The sequence below is a fragment of the Pangasianodon hypophthalmus genome, chromosome 28, assembly GCF_027358585.1.
Source record: "Pangasianodon hypophthalmus isolate fPanHyp1 chromosome 28, fPanHyp1.pri, whole genome shotgun sequence".
Classification (NCBI taxonomy): Eukaryota; Metazoa; Chordata; class Actinopteri; order Siluriformes; family Pangasiidae; genus Pangasianodon; species Pangasianodon hypophthalmus.
This window is the reverse complement of record NC_069737.1, coordinates 16,764,325-16,779,248: the sequence shown is the minus strand read 5'-3', so window position 1 is coordinate 16,779,248 and position 14,924 is coordinate 16,764,325. Positions and strand designations below refer to the sequence as shown.

The window sequence follows — 14,924 nt, the reverse complement described above, 5'->3', positions numbered from 1 at the left end:
ACCCACAGTGTGATGGAGGGATACTGACCGGAGGAGTGCAGACGGTTTGTAGCGTCGTGGTCGCTGTCTCCCTGCTCACTGTCTCCATGACCACTGTCTTTAGAGCTCACTATATCCTCCTGAAAGACAGAACTGCACAGACAGTGAGAGTGAGACATGAAGAGACAGATGGAGGGAAGTGTGTGAAGTTTGGAGTTCAGGCCATAAACAGTTTGAACTCATGTGGGTGTTTGTTTACCTGTTAACACGACGTGGTCTATCAAGGTAACTGAGTTCTGTCCTCTGATGTTTTATCTGAACAAATACAACAGCAAAAGCATCAGTAAAAGCACACACACACACACACACACACACACACACACACACACACACACACACACATGCACACACACACACACACACACATTCATACTGACAGAGTTACATTAAAGTCTACAGCATTACATTAATGTGTACAGTGTTAATTTAACATATACAGAGTCACATTAGTGTCTACAATATTACATTCATATCTGCAGTGTTACATTAATGTGTACAATATTACATTCATATCTACAGTGTTACATTAATGTGTACAATATTACATTCATATCTACAGTGTTACATTAATGTGTACAATATTACATTCATATCTACAGTGTTACATTAATGTGTACAATATTACATTCATATCTACAGTGTTACATTAATGTGTACAATATTACATTCATATCTACAGTGTTACATTAACCTCTCCAGAGTTACAGAAAGGTTACATTAATGTGTACAGTGTTAATTTAACATATACAGTGTCACATTAGTGCTACAATATTACATTCATATCTACAGTGTTACATTATCATCTACAGTGTTACATTAATGTTTACAATGTTGGATTAAAGTCAACCATGTAGCATTGACCTTTTCAGAGTTACATAAATGTCTGCAGTGTTACATTAATATCTGCAGTGTTACACTAATATCTATAATGTTACATTATATGTACATGTACAGAGTTATATTAACCTCTGCAGTGTTATATTAATGTCTACAATGTTACATTAACATCTGCAGTGTTACACTAATGTCTGTAGTGCTACACTGACCTCTTCAAAGTTACATAAATGTCTGTGGTGTTAGATTAACACCTGCAGTGTTACATTAATGTCTACAGTATTACATTAACATTTACAGAGTTACATTAATATCTAAAGTGTTAATGTAACATCTACAGAGTCACATTAGCATCTGTATTGTTACATTAACATATATAATGATATATTAATCTCTACTGTATTACTTTTATGTGTACAGTGTTACATTATTGTCCACAGAGTTACATTAACTTACACCGCATTACATTAAAGTCTATGGTGTGATATTAACAGTAGCATTGCATTAACACTATTTACATTACAGTAATGTCTACAAAGTTGGACTAATGTCTACCATGTAACATTAACCTCTTTAGAGTTACATTCATTTCTACAGTGTTATCTTAATTTCTACAGAGTTGAATTATTGTCTGCAGTGTTACATTAATTTCTGCAGTGTTACATTAATATCTACCGTGTTACTTTAATGTCTAAAACGTTACATTAAACTCTACAGTGTGATATTACGTTTTACAGTGTTACGTTACATTAACGTTACATCAACATTATGTATATTACATTAATGTCTACAAAGTTGGGTAAAAGTCTACCATGTAACATTAACCTCTCCAGAGTTCCATTAGTGTCTGCAGAGTTTTATTAATGTCTACAGTTACAGTAATACCGTCAGTGTTACTTTAATTTCTACAGTTACATTATCATCTACAGAGTTACAGCAACGTCCACAGTGTTACATTAACCTCCCCAGAGTTACAGAAAGGTAACAATAACATTATGTACACTACATTAATGTCTACAGCACTGGATTAAAGTCTACCACGTAACACTGACCTCTTCAGAGTTACATTAATGTCTACAGCGTCATAATAATATCTACAAAGTCACTTTAATGTCTGTAGAATTACATTAATGTCTATAGCACCATAATAATGTTATAGAGTTACAGTAGTGTCTATAGCACCAGCATAATATCCATAGTGTCATATTAATGTCATTAGTGTTACATTAGTGTCTGGAGTGTTACATTAATATCTACAGAGTTACATTCGTGTCTGTAGTGTTACATTAATATCTACAGAGTTACATTAGTGTCTGTAGTGTTACATTAGTGTCTGTAGCACCAGCATAATATCCATAGTGTCATATTAATGTCATTAATATTAACCATTATGTGTCTGTAGTGTGATATTAATATCTACAGAGTAACATTAGTGTCTGTAGTGTGATATTAATATCTACAGAGTAACATTAGTGTCTGTAGTGTGATATTAATATCTACAGAGTAACATTCGTGTCTGTAGTGTGATATTAATATCTACAGAGTAACATTAGTGTCTGTAGTGTGATATTAATATCTACAGAGTAACATTCGTGTCTGTAGTGTGATATTAATATCTACAGAGTAACATTCGTGTCTGTAGTGTGATATTAATATCTACAGAGTAACATTAGTGTCTGTAGTGTGATATTAATATCTACAGAGTAACATTCGTGTCTGTAGTGTGATATTAATATCTACAGAGTAACATTCGTGTCTGTAGTGTGATATTAATATCTACAGAGTAACATTCGTGTCTGTAACGTGATATTAATATCTACAGAGTAACATTCGTGTCTGTAGTGTGATATTAATATCTACAGAGTAACATTCGTGTCTGTAGTGTGATATTAATATCTACAGAGTTACATTAGTGTCTGTAATGTGATATTAATATCTACAGAGTAACATTAGTGTCTGTAATGTGATATTAATATCTACAGAGTTACATTCGTGTCTGTAGTGTGATATTAATATCTACAGAGTAACATTAGTGTCTGTAATGTGATATTAATATCTACAGAGTAACATTAGTGTCTGTAATGTGATATTAATATCTACAGAGTAACATTAGTGTCTGTAGTGTGATATTAATATCTACAGAGTAACATTCGTGTCTGTAGTGTGATATTAATATCTACAGAGTAATATTCGTGTCTGTAGTGTGATATTAATATCTACAGAGTAACATTCGTGTCTGTAGTGTGATATTAATATCTACAGAGTAACATTAGTGTCTGTAGTGTGATATTAATATCTACAGAGTAACATTAGTGTCTGTAGTGTGATATTAATATCTACAGAGTAACATTCGTGTCTGTAGTGTGATATTAATATCTACAGAGTAACATTCGTGTCTGTAGTGTGATATTAATATCTACAGAGTAACATTAGTGTCTGTAATGTGATATTAATATCTACAGAGTAACATTAGTGTCTGTAATGTGATATTAATATCTACAGAGTAACATTCGTGTCTGTAATGTGATATTAATATCTACAGAGTAACATTCGTGTCTGTAGTGTTACATTAGTGTCTGTAATGTGATATTAATATCTACAGAGTAATATTCGTGTCTGTAGTGTGATATTAATATCTACAGAGTAACATTAGTGTCTGTAGTGTGATATTAATATCTACAGAGTAATATTAGTGTCTGTAGTGTGATATTAATATCTACAGAGTTACATTAGTGTCTGTAGTGTGATATTAATATCTACAGAGTAACATTAGTGTCTGTAGTGTGATATTAATATCTACAGAGTTACATTAGTGTCTGTAGTGTGATATTAATATCTACAGAGTTACATTAGTGTCTGTAGTGTGATATTAATATCTACAGAGTTACATTCGTGTCTGTAGTGTGATATTAATATCTACAGAGTAATATTCGTGTCTGTAGTGTGATATTAATATCTACAGAGTAACATTCGTGTCTGTAGTGTGATATTAATATCTACAGAGTAACATTAGTGTCTGTAACGTGATATTAATATCTACAGAGTAATATTCGTGTCTGTAGTGTGATATTAATATCTACAGAGTAACATTCGTGTCTGTAGTGTGATATTAATATCTACAGAGTAACATTAGTGTCTGTAACGTGATATTAATATCTACAGAGTAACATTCGTGTCTGTAGTGTGATATTAATATCTACAGAGTAATATTCGTGTCTGTAGTGTGATATTAATATCTACAGAGTAACATTCGTGTCTGTAGTGTGATATTAATATCTACAGAGTAACATTCGTGTCTGTAGTGTGATATTAATATCTACAGAGTAACATTCGTGTCTGTAGTGTGATATTAATATCTACAGAGTAACATTAGTGTCTGTAACGTGATATTAATATCTACAGAGTAACATTAGTGTCTGTAGTGTTACATTAATATCTACAGAGTAACATTCGTGTCTGTAATGTGATATTAATATCTACAGAGTAACATTCGTGTCTGTAGTGTGATATTAATATCTACAGAGTAATATTCGTGTCTGTAGTGTGATATTAATATCTACAGAGTAACATTCGTGTCTGTAGTGTGATATTAATATCTACAGAGTTACATTAGTGTCTGTAATGTGATATTAATATCTACAGAGTAATATTCGTGTCTGTAGTGTGATATTAATATCTACAGAGTAACATTCGTGTCTGTAGTGTGATATTAATATCTACAGAGTAACATTAGTGTCTGTAGTGTGATATTAATATCTACAGAGTAACATTCGTGTCTGTAGTGTGATATTAATATCTACAGAGTAACATTCGTGTCTGTAGTGTGATATTAATATCTACAGAGTAACATTAGTGTCTGTAGTGTGATATTAATATCTACAGAGTAACATTCGTGTCTGTAGTGTGATATTAATATCTACAGAGTAACATTCGTGTCTGTAGTGTGATATTAATATCTACAGAGTAACATTAGTGTCTGTAGTGTGATATTAATATCTACAGAGTAACATTCGTGTCTGTAGTGTGATATTAATATCTACAGAGTAACATTCGTGTCTGTAGTGTGATATTAATATCTACAGAGTAACATTAGTGTCTGTAGTGTGATATTAATATCTACAGAGTAACATTCGTGTCTGTAGTGTGATATTAATATCTACAGAGTAACATTCGTGTCTGTAGTGTGATATTAATATCTACAGAGTAACATTCGTGTCTGTAGTGTGATATTAATATCTACAGAGTAACATTCGTGTCTGTAGTGTGATATTAATATCTACAGAGTAACATTCGTGTCTGTAGTGTGATATTAATATCTACAGAGTAACATTCGTGTCTGTAGTGTGATATTAATATCTACAGAGTAACATTAGTGTCTGTAGTGTGATATTAATATCTACAGAGTAACATTCGTGTCTGTAGTGTTACATTAGCGTCTGTAATGTGATATTAATATCTACAGAGTAACATTCGTGTCTGTAGTGTTACATTAGTGTCTGTAATGTGATATTAATATCTACAGAGTAACATTAGTGTCTGTAGTGTGATATTAATATCTACAGAGTTACATTCGTGTCTGTAACGTAATATTAATATCTACAGAGTAACATTAGTGTCTGTAGTGTGATATTAATATCTACAGAGTTACATTCGTGTCTGTAGTGTGATATTAATATCTACAGAGTAACATTCGTGTCTGTAGTGTGATATTAATATCTACAGAGTAACATTAGTGTCTGTAGTGTGATATTAATATCTACAGAGTAACATTCGTGTCTGTAACGTGATATAAATATCTACAGAGTTACATTAGTGTCTGTAGTGTGATATTAATATCTACAGAGTAACATTCGTGTCTGTAGTGTGATATTAATATCTACAGAGTTACATTCGTGTCTGTAGTGTGATATTAATATCTACAGAGTAACATTCGTGTCTGTAGTGTGATATTAATATCTACAGAGTAACATTAGTGTCTGTAGTGTGATATTAATATCTACAGAGTAACATTCGTGTCTGTAGTGTGATATTAATATCTACAGAGTTACATTAGTGTCTGTAATGTGATATTAATATCTACAGAGTAATATTCGTGTCTGTAGTGTGATATTAATATCTACAGAGTAACATTCGTGTCTGTAGTGTGATATTAATATCTACAGAGTAACATTAGTGTCTGTAGTGTGATATTAATATCTACAGAGTAACATTCGTGTCTGTAGTGTGATATTAATATCTACAGAGTTACATTAGTGTCTGTAATGTGATATTAATATCTACAGAGTAATATTCGTGTCTGTAGTGTGATATTAATATCTACAGAGTAACATTCGTGTCTGTAGTGTGATATTAATATCTACAGAGTAACATTAGTGTCTGTAGTGTGATATTAATATCTACAGAGTAACATTCGTGTCTGTAGTGTGATATTAATATCTACAGAGTAACATTCGTGTCTGTAGTGTGATATTAATATCTACAGAGTAACATTAGTGTCTGTAGTGTGATATTAATATCTACAGAGTAACATTAGTGTCTGTAGTGTGATATTAATATCTACAGAGTAACATTCGTGTCTGTAGTGTGATATTAATATCTACAGAGTAACATTAGTGTCTGTAGTGTGATATTAATATCTACAGAGTAACATTCGTGTCTGTAGTGTGATATTAATATCTACAGAGTAACATTCGTGTCTGTAGTGTGATATTAATATCTACAGAGTAACATTAGTGTCTGTAGTGTGATATTAATATCTACAGAGTAACATTAGTGTCTGTAGTGTGATATTAATATCTACAGAGTAACATTCGTGTCTGTAGTGTGATATTAATATCTACAGAGTAACATTCGTGTCTGTAGTGTGATATTAATATCTACAGAGTAACATTAGTGTCTGTAGTGTGATATTAATATCTACAGAGTAACATTCGTGTCTGTAGTGTGATATTAATATCTACAGAGTAACATTCGTGTCTGTAGTGTGATATTAATATCTACAGAGTAACATTAGTGTCTGTAGTGTGATATTAATATCTACAGAGTAACATTCGTGTCTGTAGTGTTACATTAGCGTCTGTAATGTGATATTAATATCTACAGAGTAACATTCGTGTCTGTAGTGTTACATTAGTGTCTGTAATGTGATATTAATATCTACAGAGTAACATTAGTGTCTGTAGTGTGATATTAATATCTACAGAGTTACATTCGTGTCTGTAACGTAATATTAATATCTACAGAGTAACATTAGTGTCTGTAGTGTGATATTAATATCTACAGAGTTACATTCGTGTCTGTAGTGTGATATTAATATCTACAGAGTAACATTCGTGTCTGTAGTGTGATATTAATATCTACAGAGTAACATTAGTGTCTGTAGTGTGATATTAATATCTACAGAGTAACATTCGTGTCTGTAACGTGATATAAATATCTACAGAGTTACATTAGTGTCTGTAGTGTGATATTAATATCTACAGAGTAACATTCGTGTCTGTAACGTGATATTAATATCTACAGAGTAACATTCGTGTCTGTAGTGTGATATTAATATCTACAGTGTAACATTAGTGTCTGTAGTGTGATATTAATATCTACAGTGTTACATTCGTGTCTGTAGTGTGATATTAATATCTACAGAGTAACATTAGTGTCTGTAGTGTGATATTAATATCTACAGAGTAACATTAGTGTCTGTAATGTGATATTAATATCTACAGAGTAATATTCGTGTCTGTAGTGTGATATTAATATCTACAGAGTTACATTCGTGTCTGTAACGTGATATTAATATCTACAGAGTAACATTAGTGTCTGTAGTGTGATATTAATATCTACAGAGTAACATTAGTGTCTGTAGTGTGATATTAATATCTACAGAGTAACATTAGTGTCTGTAATGTGATATTAATATCTACAGAGTAACATTAGTGTCTGTAGTGTGATATTAATATCTACAGAGTAACATTAGTGTCTGTAATGTGATATTAATATCTACAGAGTAACATTAGTGTCTGTAATGTGATATTAATATCTACAGAGTAACATTCGTGTCTGTAGTGTGATATTAATATCTACAGAGTAACATTAGTGTCTGTAACGTGATATTAATATCTACAGAGTAACATTCGTGTCTGTAGTGTGATATTAATATCTACAGAGTTACATTCGTGTCTGTAGTGTGATATTAATATCTACAGAGTTACATTAGTGTCTGTAGTGTGATATTAATATCTACAGAGTTACATTAGTGTCTGTAGTGTTACATTAATATCTACAGAGTAACATTCGTGTCTGTAATGTGATATTAATATCTACAGAGTAACATTCGTGTCTGTAGTGTGATATTAATATCTACAGAGTAACATTCGTGTCTGTAACGTGATATTAATATCTACAGAGTTACATTCGTGTCTGTAGTGTGATATTAATATCTACAGAGTAACATTAGTGTCTGTAGTGTGATATTAATATCTACAGAGTAACATTAGTGTCTGTAGTGTGATATTAATATCTACAGAGTTACATTCGTGTCTGTAGTGTGATATTAATATCTACAGAGTTACATTAGTGTCTGTAGTGTGATATTAATATCTACAGAGTAACATTAGTGTCTGTAATGTGATATTAATATCTACAGAGTAACATTAGTGTCTGTAGTGTGATATTAATATCTACAGAGTTACATTAGTGTCTGTAGTGTGATATTAATATCTACAGAGTTACATTAGTGTCTGTAGTGTGATATTAATATCTACAGAGTTACATTAGTGTCTGTAGTGTTACATTAATATCTACAGAGTAACATTCGTGTCTGTAATGTGATATTAATATCTACAGAGTAACATTAGTGTCTGTAGTGTTACATTAATATCTACAGAGTAACATTCGTGTCTGTAATGTGATATTAATATCTACAGAGTAACATTAGTGTCTGTAGTGTGATATTAATATCTACAGAGTAACATTAGTGTCTGTAATGCGATATTAATATCTACAGAGTTACATTCGTGTCTGTAGTGTGATATTAATATCTACAGAGTAACATTCGTGTCTGTAGTGTGATATTAATATCTACAGAGTAACATTAGTGTCTGTAATGCGATATTAATATCTACAGAGTTACATTCGTGTCTGTAGTGTGATATTAATATCTACAGAGTAACATTAGTGTCTGTAGTGTGATATTAATATCTACAGAGTAACATTAGTGTCTGTAATGCGATATTAATATCTACAGAGTTACATTCGTGTCTGTAGTGTGATATTAATATCTACAGAGTAACATTCGTGTCTGTAGTGTGATATTAATATCTACAGAGTAACATTCGTGTCTGTAACGTGATATTAATATCTACAGAGTAACATTAGTGTCTGTAGTGTGATATTAATATCTACAGAGTAACATTCGTGTCTGTAACGTGATATTAATATCTACAGAGTTACATTCGTGTCTGTAGTGTGATATTAATATCTACAGAGTTACATTCGTGTCTGTAACGTGATATTAATATCTACAGAGTAACATTAGTGTCTGTAGTGTGATATTAATATCTACAGAGTTAATATTACTCTGTAGATATTAATATCACATTACAGACACGAATGTTACTCTGTAGATATTAATATCACAACATTTGTGTCTGTAGTGTGATATTAATATCTACAGAGTTACAAAAGTAAGTTACTTTAATGACTTTATTAATGTCCCTTAATGCAGTTCAATGCAATTCAATATTTTAATTCAATATTTTAATTCGATATTTTAATTTGATTGCAAGAATAAAAATCAAGCTTTTGCAGGTTAGTTGTTAATTTAGACATTAAAAGTTAAAAGTTAATTAAATAATGCATTAATTCATCTCTTAACACTGAGTTCTTGTTTCTTAATCAACTCATGTTCATTATGACGTCTAATACCGTCTGTATTATAATCTCACTTATACTAAAATTCTAGAAATGCACATGAATAGAAATAGAATTAAACGTGTATAAAGTACGTGAGAAGCTTTTTCACTCACCTCTCCAGACAGGACACTGCCGTTGGAAATGATGTCTGGTTGCTGGTCAGTAAGAAGGACAGCGGCGGCTCCACGTGCAGTGCTGCTGTGCTCCGTGTCCGTGGTGCTGCGTGACGGGCTGCAACACGGCTGCAGGAACATCAGGTCAGTGGTGTTGGCAGACTCGCGTGTGAGGCACACCTGGTAGCAGTGGTGATGGTGTTGATGAAGGTGTGTGCCGAATGCACCGCTGCCCCCGGTCCCGGATTCCTCCACAGGCACCTGCGCTGCCGTTTTGCTCTGCACCAGCACGATATCCGACTTGGTGAGCTTCTTCTGCCGTCCACGTGACCGCCGGCCGCAACACGAGCCACAACTGGAACAGCAGTCTCCTGTCACGCATGTGAGTGCACTGAATTTTTTGTCCTTCCGGCGGCAACGCACAGCCAGCGCGATCATGGCGAGTAGAAATACAGATGATACGGAACCAAGTGCCACAAGGAGCACGAGCGTCATCTCTGGTGCTCCCTCATCAGATCGGGCCGAGCCTCGGGCCCCGCCGCGCGCTCCTCTACCCTCCTTCTCTCCTCCTTCCTCATCCAGGGTCACTGCAGCGCCGTCCACGAGCACCACATCAATGCGGGCAGAGCAGGAGAGCGGTGGCTGCCCGTGGTCCCTCACCTCGATCAGTAGCTCATAGGCACGAGGGTGAAGCTGGGACTGCAGCGTCGAGTCCCTTTTCCCGCCAGTCACTCGACGTGCAGTGCGCAATTCACCACTCCTCCAGTCCATACGGAACAGGCCGAGGTCATTTCCTTGTGCAATGCTGTATGAGAGACGTGCGTTTTCACCATCGTCCAAATCTGTGGAGATCACACGTGTCACCAGGTAGCCTGGCTCCGCTGATCGGGGCAAGGGGGCGCGTGCTGCTGTACCGTTTTTCCCCAGTGGTGCGATCACAGATGGTGCATTGTCATTCTGGTCCACCACAATCACCCTCACGGTGGCGTTTGACGTAAGCTCCGGAGTCCCACAGTCTGTTGCCCGTGCTGTAAAGCTAAACTCCTTGATTTGCTCGTGATCAAAGCTGCGTAGTGCATACACGTAGCCATTCTCTGCGTTGATGGACACGTATGTCAGCACGGACATGCCCTGGATCTCACGCTCCTCTATAGAGTAAGTGACACGTGCGTTCTCGCCAGTGTCCGCATCTGTCGCAGTCACAGCATAGATATACGCACCAGGCACGTTGTTCTCAGTCACATGCACCTCATAGACGGCCTGTGCGAAACGTGGCGCGTTGTCATTCTCGTCTGCCACACGCACGCGGATGGACTTGCTGGTGGTCAGTGGTGGCGTGCCATTATCTCGCGCTACCACTGTAAGTGTGTATGACTCCACGTGCTCACGGTCCAGCGCTCCATCCGTCACCACGGTGTAGTAGTTCTTCAGTGAGGAAGGCTTTAGCTTGAAGGGCGGAGCATCCTCGCTCTCTCCACCGCCGAGAAGCTCACAGGTAACACGCCCATTCTCACCTGAGTCTCTGTCAGAGACGCTCAGCATGGCGACTACAGTGCCAGGAGTGGCACGTTCGCTAACAGACTCCGTCACAGTGCTGAATCCGATCTCAGGTGCATTATCGTTTACATCCACCAGCTTGAGCAGGACCTTACAATGTGCCGGGACCGCGTTCGGCCCCATGTCTCGGGCCTGGACGTGAATTTGATGCGTGCTGCTCTCCTCATAATCCACCTCCCCTATGATTTCCACACGGCCTGTGCGTGCATCAACGGCAAACAGTTCACGTACGCGTGGTGGGTTATGATTGCTAAGCGTGTACACCACCTCCCCGTTAGTGCCCTCGTCTGCATCAGTGGCGTTCAGCTGGATGACGAGCGTGCCCACGGGGGAGTTCTCACGCAGCGTGACCGAGTACACAGACTGGTCGAAGATGGGCGGGTTGTCGTTTGAATCCAGCACGGTAACCACCAGCAGCGCAGTTCCAGTCCGCTGAGGCTGTCCTCCGTCTACGGCTGTGAGCACGTACCGGTGCACTGCCTGCTTCTCTCGATCTAACGGTTTCTCCAGCACCAGCTCAGCGTACCGGCTCCCGTCACCTTGCGTTTGTACGTCCAGGCGGAAGTGCTCGTTGCTCGTGATGGCGTACGCGCTCAGCGAGTTTGTGCCCACGTCTGGGTCGAAGGCACCGTCCACAGGGAAGCGTGTTCCAGGCGTGGCACTCTCGCTGATCTCCACAGCAATGTCGGCGCGTGGAAACCGTGGAGCGTTGTCATTCACATCCAGCACCTCTGTCTCCACACGGAAAAGCTCGAGCGGCTCCTCGAGGAACATCTCCAGGTGTAAGAGGCATGGAGTACTCCTGCCACACAGCTCCTCTCGGTCCACACGCTCACGCACCACCAGTGCTCCGCTCTCCAGGTCCACCTCGAGCAGTGCCGGAGCTGGAGACGTGCGCGAGGAGCTTGGCACCGGCACCGTCTGGAAGCGGCGTGCAGACAGCTTGGTGACGTCTAACCCCAGGTCCTCAGCCACGTTACCCACCACTGTGCCGCGCTCCTGCTCCTCCGGCACCGTGTAGCGCAACTGCGCATGTGCTCCAGCCAAAAGTGCCATTAATAACCACATCATCACCATCGTTCCCAAAAAAATCTAAAAAGTTATATTAAAAAAACACCGTGCTTTTTAAATTATTTATTCATCCCTCTCTCTCTTCTTTTTCTCTTTTACAGACGTGCAGAAAGATGCTCCAGCGCGCGCCCCGAGCTCCGCACGCACCACACCGCGTCCCGCTCGCAGCGCGTGCAGCGCACATATCCGTTATAAGCGCGTATAACAGGTACATAACACAAACAAGACAACAGCAACACAAACTCCACGTCAGTGCGCGTGTAAACTCCACACAGAGGAAACATAGACAATCCGGCACGCGGGTTTCTGCTTTTCTTCTCTCAGTCTTCTATTTCCTTTAGTTTTTATTTCTCTAATTGCAGATAAATCCAAATCTTTTTTTTCTTCCACGCGCTCTTTATTAATTCTTATTAATATCCTCTGTTTTGTCTTTCCTGTTTTTTCTCTCTCTTTCTCTCCTACTCTGTAACTGCGAAGTAAATCCCTCTTTCTCTCTCTCTCTCTCTCTCTCTCTCTCCACTCTGCTGCGCTCTCAGCTCTGAGCTCTGCCGCTACTTCTCTCCCCTTTTTGCGCACAGAACCCCGCCCACATTAACCAATAGGAAGGCTGACACCCGGAGCAGCTCGCGCGCTGATTGGCCAGCCTCCATGTCCATCAGAAATCCTCCGAAGAGCCGCTTCGCATAACTCTGAGTTGCCAATCTGGGAATGTCGCGTTGTTGCGTTTATTTTGTGTTTTTAAATCAGGCTGGGACGCAAGGAGCAGATAAGAGAGGAGTTTGGGGAGATGACTGATATAACACGCTTAAGATGAAGAATGAGAAAGTGTACATTCTGTTTACTCTTATGAAATAAAGGTGCCTCCCACCTCACCCCCTCCCCAGAGTGATGGCATTTATTTACGACTCGGGTTCAGGTCTCAGACGGGCTCGTGCTGAACGGCTCCTGAAACACTCCTGATGCCAGAGACAGAGGATCGCCTCCTCACCACAAACCCTCCCTACATGCAGTACAAGGCCCCTAAACACAGTGAAAATTATTCTTCAGCACCACGAGCAATGCACTTAAAGGTCCTTCAGGGAACTGAAATGGTTCCTCGTTGGTACTGCTGCATGGTTCCTGCTCTGTCAGGGTTCGTTTCAGTCCTGCACGCGACTCCTGTCTGGGGGTGATGGGCAGTATCTGGCAACCCTTCACTCCGCGCACATCGGACCATGAATCCCCAATTTTCACCACCAACAACAACAAGCTTAAAGAGTGAAAGTCTCGCAGCTGAACACATGCAAGCTCACAATGTTAGGAGCAATTTTTATTTCTTTATTTTTTACAGATGAATAGTTTTCTCCTGCCCGCGTGCACGCATCCTGCACCACTGGGACTTCTGCTTTAATCACACATCAAAATCATTTACAAAACATGTTAATGTTAATGAGGCCATGTCTGGTGTAAGGTTTACATCTGCAGAGGTGATACCCAGAGAATGGAGAGAGGAAGAGAAGAAGGATAGAGAGGAAGAGAGGAACGGCGCGCGCGGATCAGCTCGGCTGTTTAGTATGCAGCGCGCGGTGTGAGGAGCGCGAGCGCGGGGGAATGACAGAGAGAGAGAGAGAGAGAGAGAGAAAGAGAGGGAGAACCGGTCCCGGAAAATACGAGACATTTTTATTGTCTTCATTTTGGGCGAACGGATACAGGTCCCGTGTGTGTGTCTGTGTGTGTGTGTGTGTGTGTTAAACTCCCGTTAACAAGTCTCACACCCACCTCACTCCATCCATCTAACCCTCCGTCTGTGTGTGTGTGTGTGTGCGCGTGTGTGTGTGTGTGTGTGTGTGTGTGGAGCTGTAATCCGTCTCCGAGCCTCATCTGCCCTCTAGCGGATGAAGAGGAGCGCGAGCGCGTGCTGGAGTCCCGATATAAAGTGTCCACAAAGCTCTCTTTTATCACGTGTCAAGTGCCCTTGTTATATAGGCAGAATTTAATCCTTAATGTAGTGCCCTAAATTAAGTGTGGAAGCCATCATTCTATAGACCTACCTAGTGCACTTCTGTGTAAATAGGGCACTACGTAAAGCGAACTTCATCACCTATAAAGCAGTTAATCAGAAGGAACTGAACCCTAGATGGATGCCAAGAATGCACTCCCTTTAAACATGTAGTGCACTCTATGGGGTACAGACTTCTCTATGTCCTCTTTAGTGTACTGTACATACAGAGCGCACATACAGAGCGTACATACAGAGCGCACGTATAGAGCGCACATACAGAGCGTACATACAGAGCGTACGTATAGAGCGCACATACAGAGCGCACATATACAGAGCGCACATACAGAGCGCACGTATAGAGCGTACATACAGAGCGCACGTATAGAGCGTACATACAGAGCGTACATACAGAGCGCACA

At 38.8% G+C, this 14,924-nt stretch overlaps 1 protein-coding gene across 2 annotated transcripts in view; it reads right to left on the bottom strand.

Annotated features, from left to right (window-relative positions):
* The window catches only part of pcdh10a (protocadherin 10a), a 19,738-nt gene extending 6,666 nt beyond the window's left edge, over positions 1-13,072 (bottom strand). Inside the window, exons 1-3 of one of the 2 annotated variants that reach the window (XM_034301287.2) lie at positions 9,897-13,072; positions 239-294; positions 29-132 (exon numbers count right to left, since the gene is read on the bottom strand). In XM_034301287.2, coding sequence (XP_034157178.2) covers positions 29-132; positions 239-294; positions 9,897-12,530 — 2,794 coding nt within the window. In that variant the 5' untranslated portion in view covers positions 12,531-13,072. The remainder of the gene's footprint in view (positions 1-28; positions 133-238; positions 295-9,896) is intronic. The other variant, XM_034301288.2, reaches the window with a different exon arrangement.
* Positions 13,073-14,924: the final 1,852 nt, after the last annotated feature.